The sequence below is a fragment of the Camelus dromedarius genome, chromosome 22 (genome assembly GCF_036321535.1).
Source record: "Camelus dromedarius isolate mCamDro1 chromosome 22, mCamDro1.pat, whole genome shotgun sequence".
NCBI classification, from domain to species: domain Eukaryota; kingdom Metazoa; phylum Chordata; class Mammalia; order Artiodactyla; family Camelidae; genus Camelus; species Camelus dromedarius.
The window spans coordinates 20037119-20057082 of NC_087457.1; the positions used below are offsets into that span (position 1 = coordinate 20037119).

Below are 19964 nucleotides of genomic sequence, written 5' to 3' on the forward strand. Positions count from 1 at the left end.
CTACCTGGTAACAGTATAAGCTGCCATAATTAACTAGATTCTTTAGAATATACTGGTGAAATCACTTCTGAGAGAGAACTAGGCCATGATACATCAACATACTGTCAGTATTCAAAATAGACTTTAATTAAGTGTGAAAACTGGTAGCAGCAGTATTAATACAAATTCATACCTTTTTGGGTAATTTTATCATTGATTTAATCAACCTCTGCACTGGGTAGATGATAATTAATTTTCAAATTATTGAAAGCAATCGAGAATGTTATTGACCTGAAATGGACTAGAATTTTTGAGAACATTTTATATAGGAAGCTATAGAATTGCTTCACTCTGTATTCTTAATCCTTAAATTCTATTATCTCAAGTATTTTTCTGCTCAGAGTATAATATAACCTTGGTGACTGGTAAACATTAAAGAATACAATAATTATGCCATATTTTTATTGTGGTGTAATGATTATGTCATGTTTTTAATACAACTCATCTATCATAATTTTTCTTTTCTTTTAAAAATCCAAATAGGAATATCCCTTAAAGTTATCATGGGAAGAAAAGATGTCCTTACTTCCACTTTGGTTCCATAAGAAATTGTGTGGAATAACAAAAGACTTAGGACAATCTACTTTAGGTCTATAGCCCACGTACCAATTGAGACCAATCTTGTCCATAAACTGAAATATTTAAAGCACAACTTCCAATTAAGTTCATTCTGATTTGTGAATCAGTCAAAAGCATCCCATTTTAGATAGACATATTTAAACTTCAGTACACTTCAACTTTGAAAAAAGGTCAGCATCTCATCTTAAAAAATGATTAAAGATATGACCTCATAGTACTTTGGACATACTGAGTCTTTGTCCCATGAGAAGAGTGGCCAGTTCATTAGGAAAGATGCACTAGCTTGTCTGATCCTTCTTTGCAGAGAGGGTCTCCCTTGGCTCCGTGGGGACACCCACTGATGGTCTGATTTATTTATGTTTACAGGTTACTCTGCTCATGGGAGGAGTTGGACCCACAGGGATGTGCAGAAGAGCAGTTTAAGCTGGTGTTTGTCAACCTTTAGACTCATGTCCCATCCCTCTCTCCCACCCTTGATTTCTTTCTCTATCTTCAGCATTTTGTAAGATGTAGTTTGCACTATGAAAACAATAAATGGATTGAGTGTATTTTTAAAAGCCACATGTGTTCTTTCTGATACTGCCCCTTACAAATGTGTCTTTTCTCATTCCCCCAAGAGTCACTGGTTTAAAGAACAAATCAGTTATGAGTTTCAAACAGCCCTCAGTGTCCAAAAGACACTGTCTAGTTCTTCCTTAATGAAATAGAGTTTACCTTCCCTATGCTGGGACCCTCCTGAATTCAAAGATAGAATTCAGATGTCATCTTCATGGCTGGCGGTTAGGGATTGTGTCTGCCTTGTGTGTCCTTCAGTGCCCAGCATGGTGTTTTACATACGACAGGTCCTCAATGAATATTTGTAAGATTAACTAGTGATGATGGACAGATTCTGAACATTTTTGAGTTTTGCCCATGGACACTCACCAATGGATTTTTAAGGTGCTACCAAAAAATACCCTAACTTAAATGGGAGTAAAAATAGTAGTGCATATCTCTCAGGATTATTCTGAAGATTAAATGAGAAAGTGCCTTTAGAACTCTCAGCATAGGTTGTTATTTAGTTAGGCAATCAAATGGCAACTGAATTCTTGTTATTATATTTATTGTCACTGTTAAAGCATCCAATGATAATAGCTACCTACTGCTGGGTGCCACATTTAGTTCGTATTACAAAAAGTTTAGGTCATATTACCTGCCTAATCTTTGGCTGTGCCTGAGAAAAGAAATCAACACTATAGTTGTGAGTGTGATTATTAAGGGGATGAAGAACTTTGGTCTTTTCCATGGTTAGATCTTCATCAATAATTCCAAGTAAATGCCTCAAAAACATCCGTGTTTGTTCACAAGCAACGGGGGAAGAGCACAGAAGGATCAGTGTGAACTCATCATCATTGCACGTAAATATCTCCAACACACACCTTCTGGATGGCACATCCTCCTTCTTCAAGAATGCAGATCATTCTTAAAAGAAGTGATGAGAACCAGAAATTGGAAAACACATACAATGTCAAGTTTAACTTCAGTCTATTCCTTAATCATTCCACTGGAATAGAGACTTTCCACTGGAAAGTTTTGGCTCCACGATGCAGCTCAAATCCAGTTTTGGCTCCACGATGCAGCTTCCCATGTGACTAATGAATATACTCCTCCTACCAAGCCTTTGGTTTCGGACGCATCTCATCATTGCAATTATACTGACCTTTGGAAAACTATGCAAACTGCTCACACATACTATTCTAAATGAAGAAAGTTACAGAAGTTTCCCTCCAGAAGGGGAGGTGTGGGAAACATCCCTTTCGAGTGGCAGTCCTGACGCTGAGCACACGTTTTCCCATGGCAGAGCTGGGCCACGTGCTGGGCCGCTTCTCTCTCCCTTGTTTGGCTCCATCTATACAGCAATTTCCAAGCAGGTTCCAACTCGCTTGGGAAGACTCTCAGATATTGTATATCTAGCCTGACAAACACGTATGCAAGGACTGATTCCCTCATCGCAGCGTGAACAGTTATTCTCAAGCCACTTCATTTTGGATTTCAGCAAGTTCTGCCCCAAAGTCACCTTCATTAGATTCTTCTTTGTTTTGCTCCAAAGGTACAGAAGTAAATCCCATTTGCCATCAAAATGTTATCTTCTCATTTTCTGGACTGGTTGAAATACTTTTGCCCCAAAGGCTTAGGCAGATTATAGAGGTGTCACACTATAGTGGTGATGCTTCTTTGGAAGCAGGGCACAAAGGAAAAAGGAGTTAAAACAACCAAAACTGATGGAGGGCTCACTTATGCCAATGACTCTTCTAAGTACTTTGCACAGTAGCTCATATGATCCTTAAAACAATTTTATGACACAGGTACCATTATCCTTTTTATATTGGTGAGGAACAGACTGACTTGCCCAAAGTTACTGAGCACAAGAACCAGGATTCAAACACAGGCAGTCTGATGTCACAGCCAGCTCTCTGAGACTTGATATTATGCTTCTTCTCATCAAAGCTGGCCTCAACATCAATATGCTTCTCATTATTGAAATAGTAATATCTAATTTAATATGTGCTCACATCCTTCTCCAGGAATGTGACCATGTCTCATGAAGCCTCATTAATGGCTGTCTCTCAGGCCCTTTGAAATGTTCTATCGTGTTGCACACATCTAGAGAAGTCTTTGTTTACTGGAGGAGTCTGCATATTTTGAGGCATACATCACTCTTGGTTAAAAGGCATTTTATTTGCCCTTACTTGCTTTTCACGGTGAACCAATGAGCAGAAAACAGTTCACAGGAGTCAGTATTTGTGGTTGCCTGTCATGGGAAATGGGCCAGAATTCCTGATGCCCTACTGCACGGAGAACCAATATGCTACACAGTATGTCAAGCATTCTTTTTGCTGGTGAATTGGAGACCTGGTCAGCTGAAATGTAAAAATCTATTTCACAAAAGACAGAAGATGCTGTACACTCAACAAAACACCCAGGGCGAGGGTTTCCAACCTAATATTGATACTTGAAGCATTTATTTTATGTCCATTGAACCTCACCTGGACTGAGACTGGTCTAAAATTTCCTGACTACTCCATAGGCAATTTAGTTTCTCTTCTTTCTCTAAAATGTTTAGCAATGGAACTAGTGACACATGTTTCATAAGTGTTTAGAATTTTTCCCCTTATGTCATGTTTCCTTAATAGGGAGAACAGGTTGAATACTTTAAAAAAAATCAGTGTGTTTTATAAAAGTTTTATATTATAGAAGTTGTTCTTACCTTATTAGATGTTGTTAAATAAGAACTAATATTTAGTTTATTTTTGGTTTATGTATTCATTCCACTTCCAAATTGATGAAAGCTATGGTACATAGGTCGTCTGGGTTTTGCCTTACTTTCAGTCTCTCTCTGTCTTTCTCATCTGAATTTTAGTTTCTTTCCCTTTTCCTCAGAGGCAGTCTTATTGATACGTCAGTCCAGACTTGTTTGTGGAGCTCTGTCAAATATACATCAAAGATTTCCACCCTTCTCATGTATGAGAGCCCAGCATTTCAGTCTGTAAGAACTTCTGACTAGAGGTATTTGAAAGCCACTGTAAGTATTAAGTTGGGATTTTTAATTTAGGGTCTATGGATAGAATTCAAGGCATCCATGAACTTGGATGAGGGAAAATTACATTTTTATTGTCACTAAACTTTAATTGAAATTTAGCATTTCTTCCAGTTATGAATGTTGACAAACTGCCATCCCGCACATGCAATGGTATTAGCTGTCCCTGTGACTTTGTCACCAATAGGAACCAGACTTCTCCAAATCACATTACAGTTGTTGTGGAGATCACAAAATATCATCCACACTCATCCTTCCTCCCCAGTTAGAGTAGTTGTCATACCCGCTCCCCAGATCACACATGATGGTGGCTTCTCTGTACACCGATGTTCATGTGATGTTGCTGGCCTCATTCAGCCACCAAACAGGAAGGCTGAAGATTTGCATGTTGGCCACCCAGATATGGGTGTCACTCCCCAGGACTTTTTATAATTATTGGTGACAAGAAGATGGATCAAAGATGACTGTTTAATGCCATAAATTATAGCTGAGCAATAAGAATCTGCACACTGGTATCTTTAAAAAACACTGAATTTATATTTATTTCCCTGTATTTTAAACACAATATCTTGTGACAGAATTCATTCATGTTACAGTGCCATGTCAAAATATTTTGGTTTGAATACTGTGATCACTATATTTCATTCTAACTGATTTCTGCTATAATTCTATATATTTTATTTATACATTAAAAATATAATTCTGGAAGAAGTGGTCCCTAGGCTGCACCAGAAAGCTGAAGAGATTCACTGGCACAACAAAGGTGCAGAAGCCCTATATGAAAGGATTAAGGGGCACCAAGTTTTAAGACGTGAAATGCTCCTTGAAGCCAATATGTCCCTGTTCCCACCGAGAGGAGCAGTGAGGACACGGAAGAGGCATTAAGATGGATGTCTGATTTGCCCAGAGAAGGGCTGTCAACCCCATCTGTCTGCCACTGTTAACCTCAAAGTTCTAATGCCCTGAAAATGTAGTGCCATCCTATGCTTTTAGGAAAGAAGACAAGGACTGGGAATAATGGTTGGAGAGCGAGTAGGAGTGAGAGAACTCCTGCGGGCCGGGGTTGGGCAGAAAAAGGCACTTACATAGGGAGGAGGATGCAATTAAGACAATCTGTTCTGTCCCTCCTCATGGCTTGAAGGCCTTTTCCTTCAATACAGCAATTCTGTATTTTGTTTATCTAAGGCTTTGGATTCTTAAAAATAACAGATGGAATCCCTGTTTTATATGTAAGGGAGTTTAGGGCAAGGAAAAGGTCAATGATGGTTTGCGTACATTACATCACTTGAGGTAGAAGAGCTAGGAACTGTTAAGTTATGGGGGGTGTGTGTGTGCACATGTGTGTGCATGTGTGCGTGCAGAGAGAGAGAAACAGATACAGAGAGACAGAGACAAACAGAGAGCTAAACTGATTGAAAGAGAAAAATACCTAACAAGGAAACATAAAACTTTGTCTCATGGCCACTCTGGTCAGGTAAAACCTCTGAAAGAAACTGAAATCTCAGATTAGTTTTTGAGAAACTTGATGAAAGTCATCAAGGTCATGATCCTCATGGAAGTAACATTTCAAGTACTATTAAGAGAAGTATCTCCCTCCAGAGGCTGCTAAACACTTCTTACCTGTCACCTCATTCATTTAACAACGTAAGAGAAGCAGGAAGTTTGGACTTTCTACTACCCTCCGTTCTGTAAGTAAGGGCAAAGTGGTATGATATAAAAGAAAGGCTGTATCTGATGTTTAGAGAAGTGACTTTTTGTGGATAATTAGCAGCTAATATTTAGCCTTTGGTCAGTTGGGACGATTGGGTGCAGAGAACTTTGAGGGAAAGGAAGTACACTCAAGGTATGGATGTGTACCAAATCGGTCTCCACTTGATTGAGCTATGAGCCGCACGCCAAGCACAGGGGAGGACAAAGAGTCCCCAGTAATCAGAGTCAGCTGTGGTAGCCAAAGTCCTCTCTTTTCAAGCATTGTATCTCAACATTCTACTGTGCTGAGTTACCCAAGAGGTCATATTTGCCTTAGAGAAACCGGACAGTATAAAGAATTTCTTCCTTCAGTGGACCTGAAGCAAAAATCAAAAATCCTTGTTGCTGTTAGAGATGGGGAAATGTTTAACTTCTCATTACATGTAAAAAGTAACTATCTTTCTCTAAATAATCTTCATTCAATGCTGTATTTCGGACTGACTCCATATAGACCATTAACATGTAACAGTCAGATGACAAGACAGAGACAGCAACTTTCCACGGATAATATCCTTATTCAAAGAGATCAACAGCTGTAAAAACCTCTTCATTTATGAAAATATAAGAGGAAGCATGGGAAGCAGAAGCATTTTAATCAGCCTTAGTCTCAAATTAAAACACCAAACCACAATAAGATATTTTTGTGTTATCTTTAATAAGACATTATTTCTTGAATCTTTCCATCTGGCACAATGTATTTGTTAAGATAAACAACAATAAAGCAACCATTTTTTAAAAGAATCAACCAATCATAGTCAAGGACTTTATATTCCCATATCTTATGTCTTAAACTTCCTCTGGTCAATTGGAAATTGTTATCACTAGATAATCCACCTTAAAAAAACACATACTATAAAGTTGGATTTCTTCAAGGTATCATATTTTACTTTAAAGCCATAACAGAATGATTAAATTCAAAATATTTTACTCTCTCTCCCCTACCTTATGGTAGATTTGACATTGTTTACTCTCTCCTCATTTTGGGCAATAATGTTTAGTTTAACAGAGAGAGATTTTTGTGAGCATTTGAGACAAACTTACAGCCTACAACGATATGTAACTGGCAGGTTATCTCCCTAATCTGCTTCATCACAATCACAAACCTTAACTTTCACCTCTTCAAGTCATGTCAGGACAATTAGGCCAAAGTCAAGTGGCCTTTTATCAAGAACACACAGCACAGAAATTTGGGTTGACAGTTGGAGGCCACTTCTGATATTTTTAACCATTTAGAATTTCATTCTGTATATGGAAAACAATTGGATCAACCAAAAAGGTTAAGAAAACATAATCTTTTGACCCATCCATGCAGATGACATTACATGTACAGACTTAGAGAACAAACAGAAGGAGCCATCAAACACTACTGGGATACCGTCCCTGGATTCAGAGAGGTTTCTATTTTTATTGAGAGATGCTATTTTATATCAATTTATGAATATTCTTAATACCAGAATCAGGCAGAAGTTCCTGTTTCTTTAGTGTACCCCTTCAAACAGTCTGCATTTGGTCGCTGTCATATGAGCCTTAGAACATTTGAATTGCACACTGACTGTATTTATGTTTTATTATATTTCAAACGTCTGCCTCTAGCATACCTGACACCCTCTTGGAACTCAGAGCAGCCCTAGGCTGCCAGAGGAAATACCAGCAGGCTTTCACCAAGCAGAGCAGATCACTCCCCTGCCACTCAGCCTCCTAGGCCCCCCTCCTGCACACACACCAGGCCACCTCCCGCCAGACCAGCTTCATAACTGACCCTCACCAGCCCAAAAGACCTCGGTGCTTTTGCCTGTGGTGTTCATCACCATTAATTTCCTGACATTCGAAAGGACCTTGCTTTTCTTTTCAAGGTTAGAACAACAACTCTCTCATTAAACCTTATCTAGAAATAATCAGATCAAAAACCAGAGAGGCGTTGCAGTTAAAACAAAACAAAACAAAACCCCAAACCACTCCACATACGTTAAATGCTAGAACGAGAGAGACTGAAATCACTGCCATGACAGTGATGAACTTTATCCAGCTGATGAAATCATTCATTATCCGAATTAATAACTGTGTCTATATATTTAATTGTTTTCCTTTTCAGACGTCGTCCTCACCCTCCCCCCTTCCCGCCTCACCTGCCAGCCGTCTGTCTCGGGTGTTTTTCCAAATGACATCCAGGGCTCTGGCCGTGGAGTCTCGGATGTGATCACTGAAAGACCTCCGGAGAGGGGCTCTCAGGGGCCGCGCCATCACGTGGACCTCAGGGTCCCCCATCCGCTGCAGCCACAGAGGACTTCAGCGCCGCCCTGGCGCGGTGACCATGCCGCGGGGCTGCTCCTGCAGAGGTCCCTCCCCGGCTGCGGGCTGTCGCCGTGCCAGGCGGCCAGGCTGCGTGCGCGCCGGGCCCGGGGGCGAGCGAGCCGCGCGCGAGCCCCGCACCCTCAGGAACCCGGCATTGCGGCTCGGCTCGCGCTGCGGCCCGGGGAGCGCCGACTGCAGGCGGCCGCCTGGCCCGCCGCCAAGCCCGCGCGGCTGCCACATCTGGAAAGGCTTACAAATGAGCCAACGACACCCTCGCGCAGCTCTCGATCTGCCTTCGTGGCTGTCTAGATGATTCTAGCTTCCTGTGTAATCCAATAACCTGACTTGGTACAGCATGGCTGTTGGTCTACTCAATAACTTGTCCCCCTACCCTGGCAAGCCAGGCACCCTTGCATTTTGGAAGGAAGGGCCAGGCAGGAGGCTGAAAAGGGAGGGAGGGAGGGAGACAAGGGGTGGCAGGTAGGGTTCTCTTCCACTTTCAAGGTTAATTCTCACTTACATTTGAATTTGATTAACTCATTTGCGTTTTATTGACTCCTGATTGTAGATTAGGCTGTTTATGGGACAGAAAGTTCAGCCTTTGGCTGTGGTTGTGGGAAGGAGATATGGCTGTAATGAGCAATCTTCAGATCAGTCTAGATTCCGTCTAGGAAACAGACACCTGAGTTTTAAAGGAAACATTAAACAGCTCCTCATATTTCCCCTCTAACTATGCTTACATCTACTTATATTCAGTGGTTTAATCAGATAATTCTAGGTTTTGCCCCTAACTAAGGTTCGAATGTCCCCTGGTTTTGTGAATCTTTTAGTTCCAAGTAAGCCAACTTCATCATTATAATTGCACATCAAAATCTCTGCCCAAAAGATTTTTTTTAAGTGCCAAGTGTCATTAAATCAGAATATGGGCCAACTGCTTCTTTTACAAGGTATGTTTCTGAGCTTCTAAAATGCCAAATAAATCTATTTCTTTGCCAAATAATTTGACTGATTTTCTGCCTTTCAGTGCATTAATAATCCTCTCTTTTCTCACTGTCCCCTAAATCCAATCTTAAAACTTTCAAGGTTTGGCATGGAAGCTTAATATTGGCATCAGATAGTACCTAAGGGCTAGTTCATAACCTTTGTGAAATTATATAATGCTGTAAAAGCACTTCATACACAGTAAGGCACCATGCAAATGCTATTCATTAATTATTTTCATAATAATTTTAAACATGAAATCATTTTCAACCCACACTGATCCCATGTCTGAATTTCTACAGCATGCATCCTCCTTCCCATCAACTTTGAAAATTGAATTATACAAAGGATGATAATTAAATTACTGCAGCTGTGCTCACGAGTTGTAACTAACACTAGTACCACTGCTTACTAGTAACCCATGTATTGTTCCCAGATTGTTCACACTCATGAGTCTCTCCAACCGAGAATGTACTCCTTGGTAGATATTTACTTCTTTGCCTTATCATTGGGTTGGGCATTGATCAGGAGGTAGTAAGTACCGACTGCTGCAGTACGTAGACCTCTGTACCTGTGGGAGACAATTCCAAGTGAATAGCCTCGATAAAAATCACAAAAATATTTGATCTCTAATACCCAGTTCTATTTTAAAATGAAGTACCCAAAGTCTCTCTGTATGTGTGTATGTGTGTGTCTCTGTCTGTGTGTGTTTCTGCTTTAAAGAGTCTGGGCACCTTGAAGCAGGTTGACTCATTTCCTGGTCAAGCTGAACAGGACAGGTCTATGTGGACCCCTTTGCAGAGGAGCAGCATGAAGCAACCATAGCATGAGTAGTGAGCCACACACTGTTCTAGGCATGGGGACACTGAGGATGAATGACATCAGCTCTGTCTTTGAAAAGGAGAAATCACGTTGACCACAAACAATTTCAAAATAGTGTGATGTATTCTATCATAGAAGAATATGCAAAGGAGCACAAAGGAGGAAAAGGGAGCCTGGATTCCTAACTCCTCTTAGGCACTGACCTCAGCTAAATTTTTAGAACCATATGACAAAGTCAATGACATACAATCATTTCCAGCATGGATATCAACAACCGATTATCTGAGTCATGCCGAGTGACTGACTATAACAACCCAAAGCTTTCCTTTACCCAAACACAAAAAGGAAGGGGAAGCAATAAAGGGGAAATAGCATTTACTGAGTACCTATGATGCACCACAAACTCTTCTAGCATTGGCTATAGACTCATGTATAGACCACTACCAATGTGATTATCTTCTCTTTAGAGACGAGGAAGCTGAAGCACAGAGAGAAAAGGATTGAGAAAGGTCAAATAGTAATTGGCAGATACAAAGTTCATACCCAGAGCTGTCTGCATCCAGAGCTAATTAACCTCCCAATAGCAATTGGCCAGAAATAAGTCATAGTGAAGAGCTATCTAGGCTCAGGTGATAATAAGCTCTGGGCCAAAGCTCCATAATCGCAGTCAAATAACCACCACTGGACCCACAGTGCGAAAGAAGCCTGAGTTTCAGATGGGTTTTAGGTGATCCCAGCTATGGAAACGGAAGGGCAACAAGTCAGGAGAGCCAAGACCAAGTCAGTGCATACTGTTTAATGATGGAGCATCCAGATCTGATCTCCAAAGTGTTCCAGAATGACCCTCCTCCTCCTCTGCAGCACTCTCGTTCCAGGACAATACTCCTAATACTTAGCTTCTTGGAAAAGTCTACTTATCCTAAGTACAGATTCCATTAGGTAGAATAATCCACAAACCCAAAATCTCTAAAAGGTTTTTATATTTAAAAAGGAAATTTACCAACATAAATGTAACTTTTATTGACAGATTATTGGAGAAGAGGAACACAACTAAATGGTTTCAAGCAAGGTGACCCTTCATTACTGATCTTCCCAGAGCCCAGAGTAGGGCTGGCAACTTGGCCCCTCAATTCTGAAAACTCATTAAATCCAAATTTCATCACAAGGCTTTTCAAGTCCTTATGAATGAATCTTGGCCACAAATCAGAGATATGGTGTAAAAAACCTTCTAATATATAGTCAGCCTTAAATTATTTTTATTTTTCATGGTCTGCATTTATTGGCCATTAGAAATATTCCACACAGAAAGTGTGCTTTTCAGAATCCACTGCTTACAGAATAATTCCTTAAGTTTTATCTCCACGAATTTGAGATGATCCAAGTCTCCTGTCACTGTGAGAGGGGAGGACAGTATGTGATAATTAGTGTTGGTCTCAGCTTGGCAGATGGGAGAAGTGGGAATATGAGAAGTCACTTGGTGTTTTTCAAGATCCCACTGGGAATTATAAGAGCAATGAGAACAGTGACATTATGCTCTGATTGCTTCTCAGCTCCTTTTTGTGATAAAGGGCTAGTTTCAGCCATGGGTGGAGCTGCTCTCTGACCTAGGAAAGCTTTGCAAACTCTTCCCGATCCCTGGGGAGCAGAGATTCTTGTCAGTATATTAAGCTGGAAAGTCTGGCTTAAGTATCTTCCTGGTATTTTCCATCTAAGAAAACTATTCCACTTTAGTAATGTATTACAGATTTTAATCTAATTTTGTCTGATTTATAAATTTCATCTTCTTACTATGAACAACATTTTTAATTTTATAGTGTTTCTAGGTTCCCTGTGCTTTGATCTAATGGCAGGGACAACTTCTTTCCCAAGCTTGTGGAACATAAATCCACTTTGGTCTTATGGACACTCTTGTTTGCTGCTTCAACTCATTTATGCCTTCTTTGGAGCAATTAGAATATTTAGGACTACCCAAAGTGTTGGTAGGTTCTTTCAGAATAATGTGAATAATGATGGGAAATGTAACATTTATTAAGAGTCACTGCCACACAGGGATCTGGGTCTTTGGTACAGGAAGGAAATTATTAAAACTCCATTTGGTTAAGCCCTGTAAGTGATCCAGCCCCTGCAACAGGACAGAAGGTTTAGTGAATGACAGTGTCTACCCTGGCATCATAGGTCTGTCTCAAGGGCTATAACTCCACAAAAGGAGTTCTCTTCCATTATATAGGTATCCAAGAGCCTGAGAGAAGAATTCATAGTATGAAGGTTCTGAAACTCTGAGAAATGTGTAAATGTTCCTGTATACTCCAGTGAGTAACACCTAACATGTAGATTACATGCTGCCAATGACCGTTTCGTTTTGCATTTTGTTTATTTAATATGACCATCTTGGTACATTTGCTCTGGTGTAAGTGGCAATTTTATTTCTTAATTTGTTTCTGCATTTGGAATGCTAAAGGTTACACTGAATTTGGTTGAGAATCTCTCTTGTGGTAAACTCTGTTAAACGTTTTCAAAGGGTTCCAGCCAAAGTTGTGTACACTAACTACCAGGTATCTATTGATACTTGATAGACCAATAGACCATGATGACGATTTTCTCCAAATCAGTGATCTCTGACCTGGGGGCAGACAAGATTCTCCTTGGAAGGCAGGAAGAAAGTCTTAGAATCTATAGCTATGTATGTAGTTCTTTAAATATTTCTATTTTTGCCAAATATATAAAGTATGCAAGTATAGTGATTTATGATCTAATTTATAAATAAACATATATATTAGAGTTCTATGCTCAGAAAGTTTTACTGATGGGAGTTAGCGATCAAAAAAGTTCAGAGGCTGTTTCTCTGCAACTACTGATATAAACCAAAATCACACTTTCAGATACTCTTTCGGATTAAAATCAACTTGTGGGGGCATATTGTTGCATAGATGCATAAAAGGAAAGGGTGTAACAGAACATGAAGTAAATATAAGGAAAGAGAGAAAGACTTCCTTTTCTTCCTGACTGATGCAACAATATCTTATTTCCTTTTCAATTACTGAATCTCATTACTACCTATGCTTTCTGAAACACAGTTCACCTGGGCTGAGAAAAGTTACCTTGCTCATGAGAAAGGAAACTGCCATAGACTGAATGTTGTGTCCCCACCTCTCCCAATTCATATGTTGAAACTTAATCCCCAATGTGATGGTATTAGGGGTGTTAGGCAGTAGAGCTTTTAGAGGGGTCATGAGGGTGGAGCCCTTATGAATGGGATTAGTGCCCTTATAAAGAGACTTCAGAGAGCTCCCTTGTCCCTTCTGCCATGCAAGGGCTCAGCAAGAAGACAGTGAATGATGTGAAAGAAAGATAAGAACCAGGAAAACTTTACCAGACACTGAACCTGCCTGCAGCTCGATCTTGGACTTCTTAGCCTCTAGACTGTAAGAAATAAATTTCTGTTGTTTATCAGCCACTAAGTCTATGGTATTAAAGCAGCCAAAGCAGACTAAGACAAAGAAAAGCTTTACTTCAGTCTTTCCCCTTGACAGCTTTGCAGTCTTGGGACGGCATTTTCACAATTGCTAGAGGGGACTGACTAGATGCTGAGTGTGGCCCAGTGGGGGAGATGGTGGTGGTGGATGTCAGATTCATATAGGGTGGGGCCAGCTCTCCTACTGAAGTGGAACAAATAGGTCAAATGATTCTGCTGGGATAGATAGTCTCATTCCACTTCTAAACAATACCTCAACAGAATCTTAACTATTAGTAAAATAGTTGGCCATTTTAATATTTTCCTCAAGCTATTTCCCAGTTGCTTTGAATATGTTTCTTTAGAAATATTTATTTATTTTGGTTTACTCCCTTTTCAATTTTTTTTTCTTTTTTGTATAGCTGACTCATTTTCTATGCTGGAATTTTTGGCAGAGACAGGAAACAAAAGCTATTAGAGAATGAGAAGAGGGAGTAGTGATGCTCCTAGAATTTTTTGTAATGTAATGATTTCAAGTTTTCTTCTATGTTATGATTTCAGAAGGTTAAAATATTTTTAATTTCTACAGAAAATCAACAAGGATACCTCACCAATGCTAACGCTAAAGAAATAATACTTCTGTAATTTATATTTCCTTAGAAAAGAACAGGCTGTCTAATGGTAAAATGAATTTTAGATACAGTAAAAACTTTAGAAGGAAATTATTCCCTTTTACTTACTCTTCATTTTCTTTTAATTTTTAATTCTTTCTTATATCCTGTTAGTTTCCTATTCTTTATTCTTCACAGTGTAAAGTTCTAGTATATTAGTAATTAAAGGAGTCCAGCATTATGACATAGAATTACAGTGTTGTAATTTCTCCGCTTACTCAGATTTACACTATAGTATTAACAACCTGAATTGCTTTTAAATTGTATTTACTTCAATTCATACTAGCTATCTTAGGTTTATTTATATTGAGATTGGGACAAAAAAAAAATTACCTCTTTGCAGATGGGGTAATACCACTGATTAATTTTAAAAGATTTACTATTCTTAGTGAAAATTATAATCACTCTCTGAGGCCTGTTGGAATCTGGACTCATCCCATTTTTCCAATCTTCTCCCCTTCCAAACACAAACTCAGTGTTCCAGCTGGCTGGGCTGCACCATTGCATCACCCTGCCTCGTGCATTCCACTAGCCTAACTTTGCCAACACGATTTGCCTTGCCTAGAAATGTCTCAGATCTTCCTTTCCAGTTTTTCACAGCTTTCACTTCCCCCATATCCTCTCTGGATCACTCCAGCCTAGGTGACCTCTCTCACCTAAATGTCTAGAGTCTCTTGACCATTTTGCCACTTAGCTGCTGTTACTTACCTTGCCCAGCATGCTGGAAGCATTTTCAAGGGATGTGTCCTCAGGGTCTAGAACAAGGAAATCCTGAGCCAACTAAACAGAAGAGGCAGGAAAAGCAGCACATATCAACATCATTTGTTCCCAGTCCTTTCCCCATTTATCCCTGGCCCTTGGCTCTCTAGTGGAGGGAAGAGAGAGAAAGTGAGTAAAGATGGCTGGACTTGGATTAACCTAGAGTAGGGATAATAGGTTCCACTGAGGGGAAGTAAAGACTGTAGATTTACTAAAGAATTATAATATTTATATCAGTTGTCACCAATATATGGTAGTGATTTGTCAGTGTCACATGGGCTGTATCTAGGATTCCAAAATTGCAAATTAGGTATGTTTGTTTATATTATTCCTCATTTCTCTCTCTGAACATCTCCAATACTGAGCTCGCTTCCTTATCCCTAAGTCATCCAAGTCCTTCCTCCATCTGACTGTCCAGAGTCACCACTGCACAATGGACTCATTCACCTCCAAATATCCCCCATCTCACAGAAGTTGAAAATCCTATTGTCGGGGGCTTGACAATACTCGCTGGGCTATTCCAAAATGAGGGTTAGTCCCAGGAGAGGAGGGGGAAGGTGTAGGGCTGTAAAGGAATTTATATCTAAAACAAGAACTTGGTCCAAATAAACATCTCCTTATTGAACGTGAGTGGTGGGACAACCAAGACTCCCAGCTCCTCAATGCAAAGTCTTTGCTCTTTTTATCTCCTCCTATCATGTCTGCATTTGGAATTATTTCCACTGCTTTAAAATGTTGTTTTTATTTGATTGGGCAATGAGTTGGATGGCTCATGGCAGATATGTGAAACTGTATGACACAACAGGGCATCTCTGATTACTTTGCTTGCTCAATCAACTTTTCACGTGTGTATATTTTCTCTCATCTTGACCATAAGCTCTCGGAGGGTAGTGTCTCAAAGAGTTTTATAAGCCCAGCACACTATTTGGTAAAAAAAGATATTCAGAAATATTCCTGGTTATATTTACAATAAAATACGACCTTTCCCTAACCATTCAGTGTCATGATCATTTTACTTAAGCCTTAGGATTTTGTTATGCAGTACAAATTTTGAAACCTATACTGAAATTTACATGCATGTGGAGGAAGACTAAATTGGAAAGTTTCATTGACATTAACCAATGATCCTTAAACTTTAGTGTGGATAAGAATTCCCTAGATAGTACATTACATTTAAGATTCTTGGGTCTAAGAGATTCTGATTCAGGAGTCCTAGAGGAATCCAGGAATCTGCATTTTAAAACAAATATTCTAGAACATTCTGAGGCACATTTTAACAAACCTTGCATTAAAAGAGTACACTTTTATTTTCAATTGAAATGCCGTTTTTCTTTCAATCAAAAATTATTAAATGTTCTTTATGTGTGAGACATTTAAAGATAAGTCAGACATGAATTTTATTATATAATATGAAAAATAAGCTTTAATCATCATAATAAAGGGCACAAAGGGATAAAAACTTTATGAGAACTTCAAATATAGTATTGAGAGTTCCCAGAAAAAGGGCTGATTTTAGAGTAGTGGAAATCTTGGAAGCCTTCAAAGAGGAGGAGTATCTGGCAATCTGGAGGCAGCATAAAAGGAAGTTTTAGGAAAAGGTAACAGAATTAGCAAAGACACTGAAGTAGAAAAGAGCAGGATGTGAAGAGTGTGAGCAGTCCTGTGATGGAGTCCTGGGGGTGGCTGGAGATGAGGTGGGGAACTTGGCTGAGTAAATAGGGCTAGAGATTGTGCAGACATATCTTTATTTGGATGAGACTCCTAAAAGAAAGTATAAGGACAGACAAGGACAGAAAAGCCAAACATCATTGCCATGTAACTTACTTAAGGCTTAGGAAGGGATTTAGTGAGATAAAGATTCAATCATAAACAATATTTCTTAATTATATTAAATATGATGTTAATGAATTCTATGATATGAATATGTAATCTTACTTCTATGTGCTCTATGATATTAATGTCTATTATTTGAGGCAAACAAAATAAAATTCACAAATTGGAAGATTAAGACCAATGTTAAATCCACTAAAATAAAAATCAAAGTGCTGTCTAATGTATTTCTGAAATATAATCCCATAGAATTGACCAGCACTTTGATTTTTATTTTTTTTCCATCCCTATCACTTACATAGTTAAACACTTAAAGAAATATAAACCAGGCTAAATTTTAGAGAATCACAAAAACATTATGGGGTGTTCCTTTGTGCTCCTTCCTCTTAAAAACAAAACAACAAAACAAAACAAAACCTGAAATGCCTAAGAGTTAAATAATTTCACTAAAGAAAACAAAAAGGAGGTAAGCTGAAGTCATGGGAAATTGTAGAGAAAGAGCAAGAGGCTGGAAACCTACCACAGATGGAGCAAAGACTTTCCAGATGTGGAATTCTTCCTATAGAGTTGTGCTGTCTCATTTAAGTTCTACGGGGGGAAGAATGCATCTATGGCTTCCTTCTAACTTCTATCTGTAATCTAACTAAACACCCTCTGCTGAAATTTTGTATTTTGTTTCCTCCAGGAAAAAGTCTTGCTATCTGTGATCTGCAGTTATTTTTTAAAAACTAGCTTCCATTCCAGATGGGAGCACTTTCAGAACGCCTGAAGGTATTTGTCTGTCTGTCAGAATATCTCCATTTGAAAAGACATCTCTAACATCTCTCTGTCACAGTCCCTTTGTCCACATCACAGAAAGTCCAGGGTAGTTATTGCATGTGAGGATGATGGAGTCACTGCTCTGTTTATGCTGTGCTGTCAGGGACCATCTGGGAGAATGGCTCCTGATTAGCTGCAGAGTGATGAGTGCCAACTCAGAGTCAGGGTCACTAGTTAGACTGAGAAGACTTGTTTTGTTTTTTTTTTTCAAGGCCCCCAAATTTGGTGCTTAAAATATTACTGAACAATGAAAGTTTCACAATATAATAAATAAGCCAGCTTCCCAATTTACTTTCACAAAATAAGAAAAGCCTTACGTCCTTGCGGTCACCTGGCTGAGCTTTGTTTTGCACAGATGAAAGCTACTGTTTTCATAATTGCATCAGGAATGCAGTCCTTGGTGGTCTTTGGGAAAAAAGTCATGGAAATGCCCCCACAACCCACAAACGCATGTGATTTTTTTAAATAAAAAAATACCAAGTCATAAAATACAAGTTAAATCTAGTAGAATTCAATTTTTTTCCTTTTAAAGGTATTTTATTTTTTAAAATGTATCAACTATCTCACTCCCTAAGTGTTTGTTTATATTCCTCCCTCTTCCAGTTTTACACTCTTAGCTCTTATTATTTAATATCTTACTGACTATACTTAGAGGAATGAGGAAATGTGAATACAGTCTAAGGAAAATATGAAATTGCTGAGGGAACAGGAACTGACTCAAACAAATTACAATGCAAATTAAAAACCGAGTGGCATGGTCAGGATGAAGTTAAGTGATCTTAAAAGGAGACAGTTTATTTGGTCAAGGGGAAAATAATCAATCCACAAGTCTCATAAATACGAGATATGATGGTACTGATGTGGCTGAGTAGGGCTGAAAGAGGTGTGATGTCTTCTATGGGCTGCTAGGTAATTATAGTTCTGTAGCCTAAAAAGGCAGTATAACTGTAAAAAAATACAATTTTATTGAACATCCACTATATATGTACTTCTTGCGAGGTCTTTTAGAATAAAACAAACCAAACAGCAGACCAATATGCCATGGTTCCTCATTGTGGCTGCTTATAACATATTTTGGAAGCTACATATACTATATACATATACATACATATATATATATATACACACACACACATATACATATATATATACACACACACACATGTATGAAGCAGAAAATAATGCAAGACGTCAGGTAAAATTAAGTGATAGACTATTTTTGATATTAATTGTATTCAATAGAAGTTTGGAGAAGGATGGCTAATCATCTGAGTGGAAGGAACTCATTCTTGTTAGGTCCATCTAAAAGCCTGAGATGTGAGGATATGGAGTTATCCTGCAGATGTGGGGTGGGGACCTCCTGAGAGTTGTAAGCTGACACCTTGGGAGTCATCTGGGATAGAAGCGGCTACTTTTTCCATCTCTTTCTCTAGTTTGCATTGTCTCTAACTTTTCTTTTTTTTTCTTGGCTCATTTGCCCCACTATCCTGCTACTCTTTGCAGAATGGTTTCCTCTGTGACTCTACCTAACAGCTAATGTGAACTTTCAGCCAAAGCATCTGTTACAAGTTGATTGAGTCTCTGGCTCATAATTTGAATGAAAGGGAGTGGGAAGGAGAAGGATGAGGAGGAGGAAGAGGAGAAGGATGAGGAGGAGGAAGAGGAGGAGGAGAGAAAGAGATTGTCCACTGGTTACTCAATGTATTCTCTGGCCTTGAGTCACATGTGCCCCTCACCCCACCTGCCTGACCCCAGTCCAACTGACTCTGGCCATGGGTTAGGATGGAGAGTGGCGGTGGTCACAGTGCACACAAGCTGCTCCTTTCAAGGGTGGAATATAAGATGAGCAATGAAATCTGTCTGATTTAAACAAATAGCTCATCAAAGAGTGGAGCAATTGAGGAGGCTTTGCACAAAAAGTGGCACTAAATGAGTCCTTGAAGGAAGTGTGTGATTTGGAGAAAAAAATAAGGAGTATTTGGGGGACAGTAAACTTTAGGAGCAAAGGCATAAAGACAGCAATATGTAGATCATATAAACTATATGAATTGTTGCAGTTTTACTAATTTTGGTCATATTTTTATTGGTGTGTATTAAAGATAAGGTAGAGGAAGCGTCTCTTCTGAGACTGCATTGAAGATACACAATAAATAACAGCTGTTGATAATATATTTAGTAGTAGTATTTTCCTTTTGAAAACTGGAAGAAATTTCGAACGGGAGAAATGAAATAATCACAATCAGTGGCTAAGAGCAGTTACTTTTGCCTAAAGAAGAAAGGATGAAAGCTAACAAAAGTGGTGTGTGTAATAGATTTTATGATCAATGAGTTTAAAAATTTTTTACATTAAAAATGTATTAGATAGCTCCTTTAATTGTGGTATATCCAAACAATG

The 19964-nt window shown here is 39.0% G+C and overlaps 1 protein-coding gene across 9 annotated transcripts in view; it reads right to left on the reverse strand.

The window, feature by feature from the left end:
• DLC1 (DLC1 Rho GTPase activating protein) overlaps positions 1 to 19964 on the reverse strand; it is a 416507-nt gene that overhangs the window by 151734 nt on the left and 244809 nt on the right. The window contains exon 1 of one of the 9 annotated variants that reach the window (XM_064477494.1): positions 8071 to 8308. The exons of 7 other annotated variants lie outside the window; for them this stretch is intronic. In XM_064477494.1, the coding sequence (XP_064333564.1) occupies positions 8071 to 8209 (139 nt within the window). In that variant the 5' untranslated portion in view covers positions 8210 to 8308. Of the gene's footprint in view, positions 1 to 8070; positions 8309 to 19964 lie in introns of those variants that run through there. One more of the 9 variants, XM_031440201.2, reaches the window with a different exon arrangement.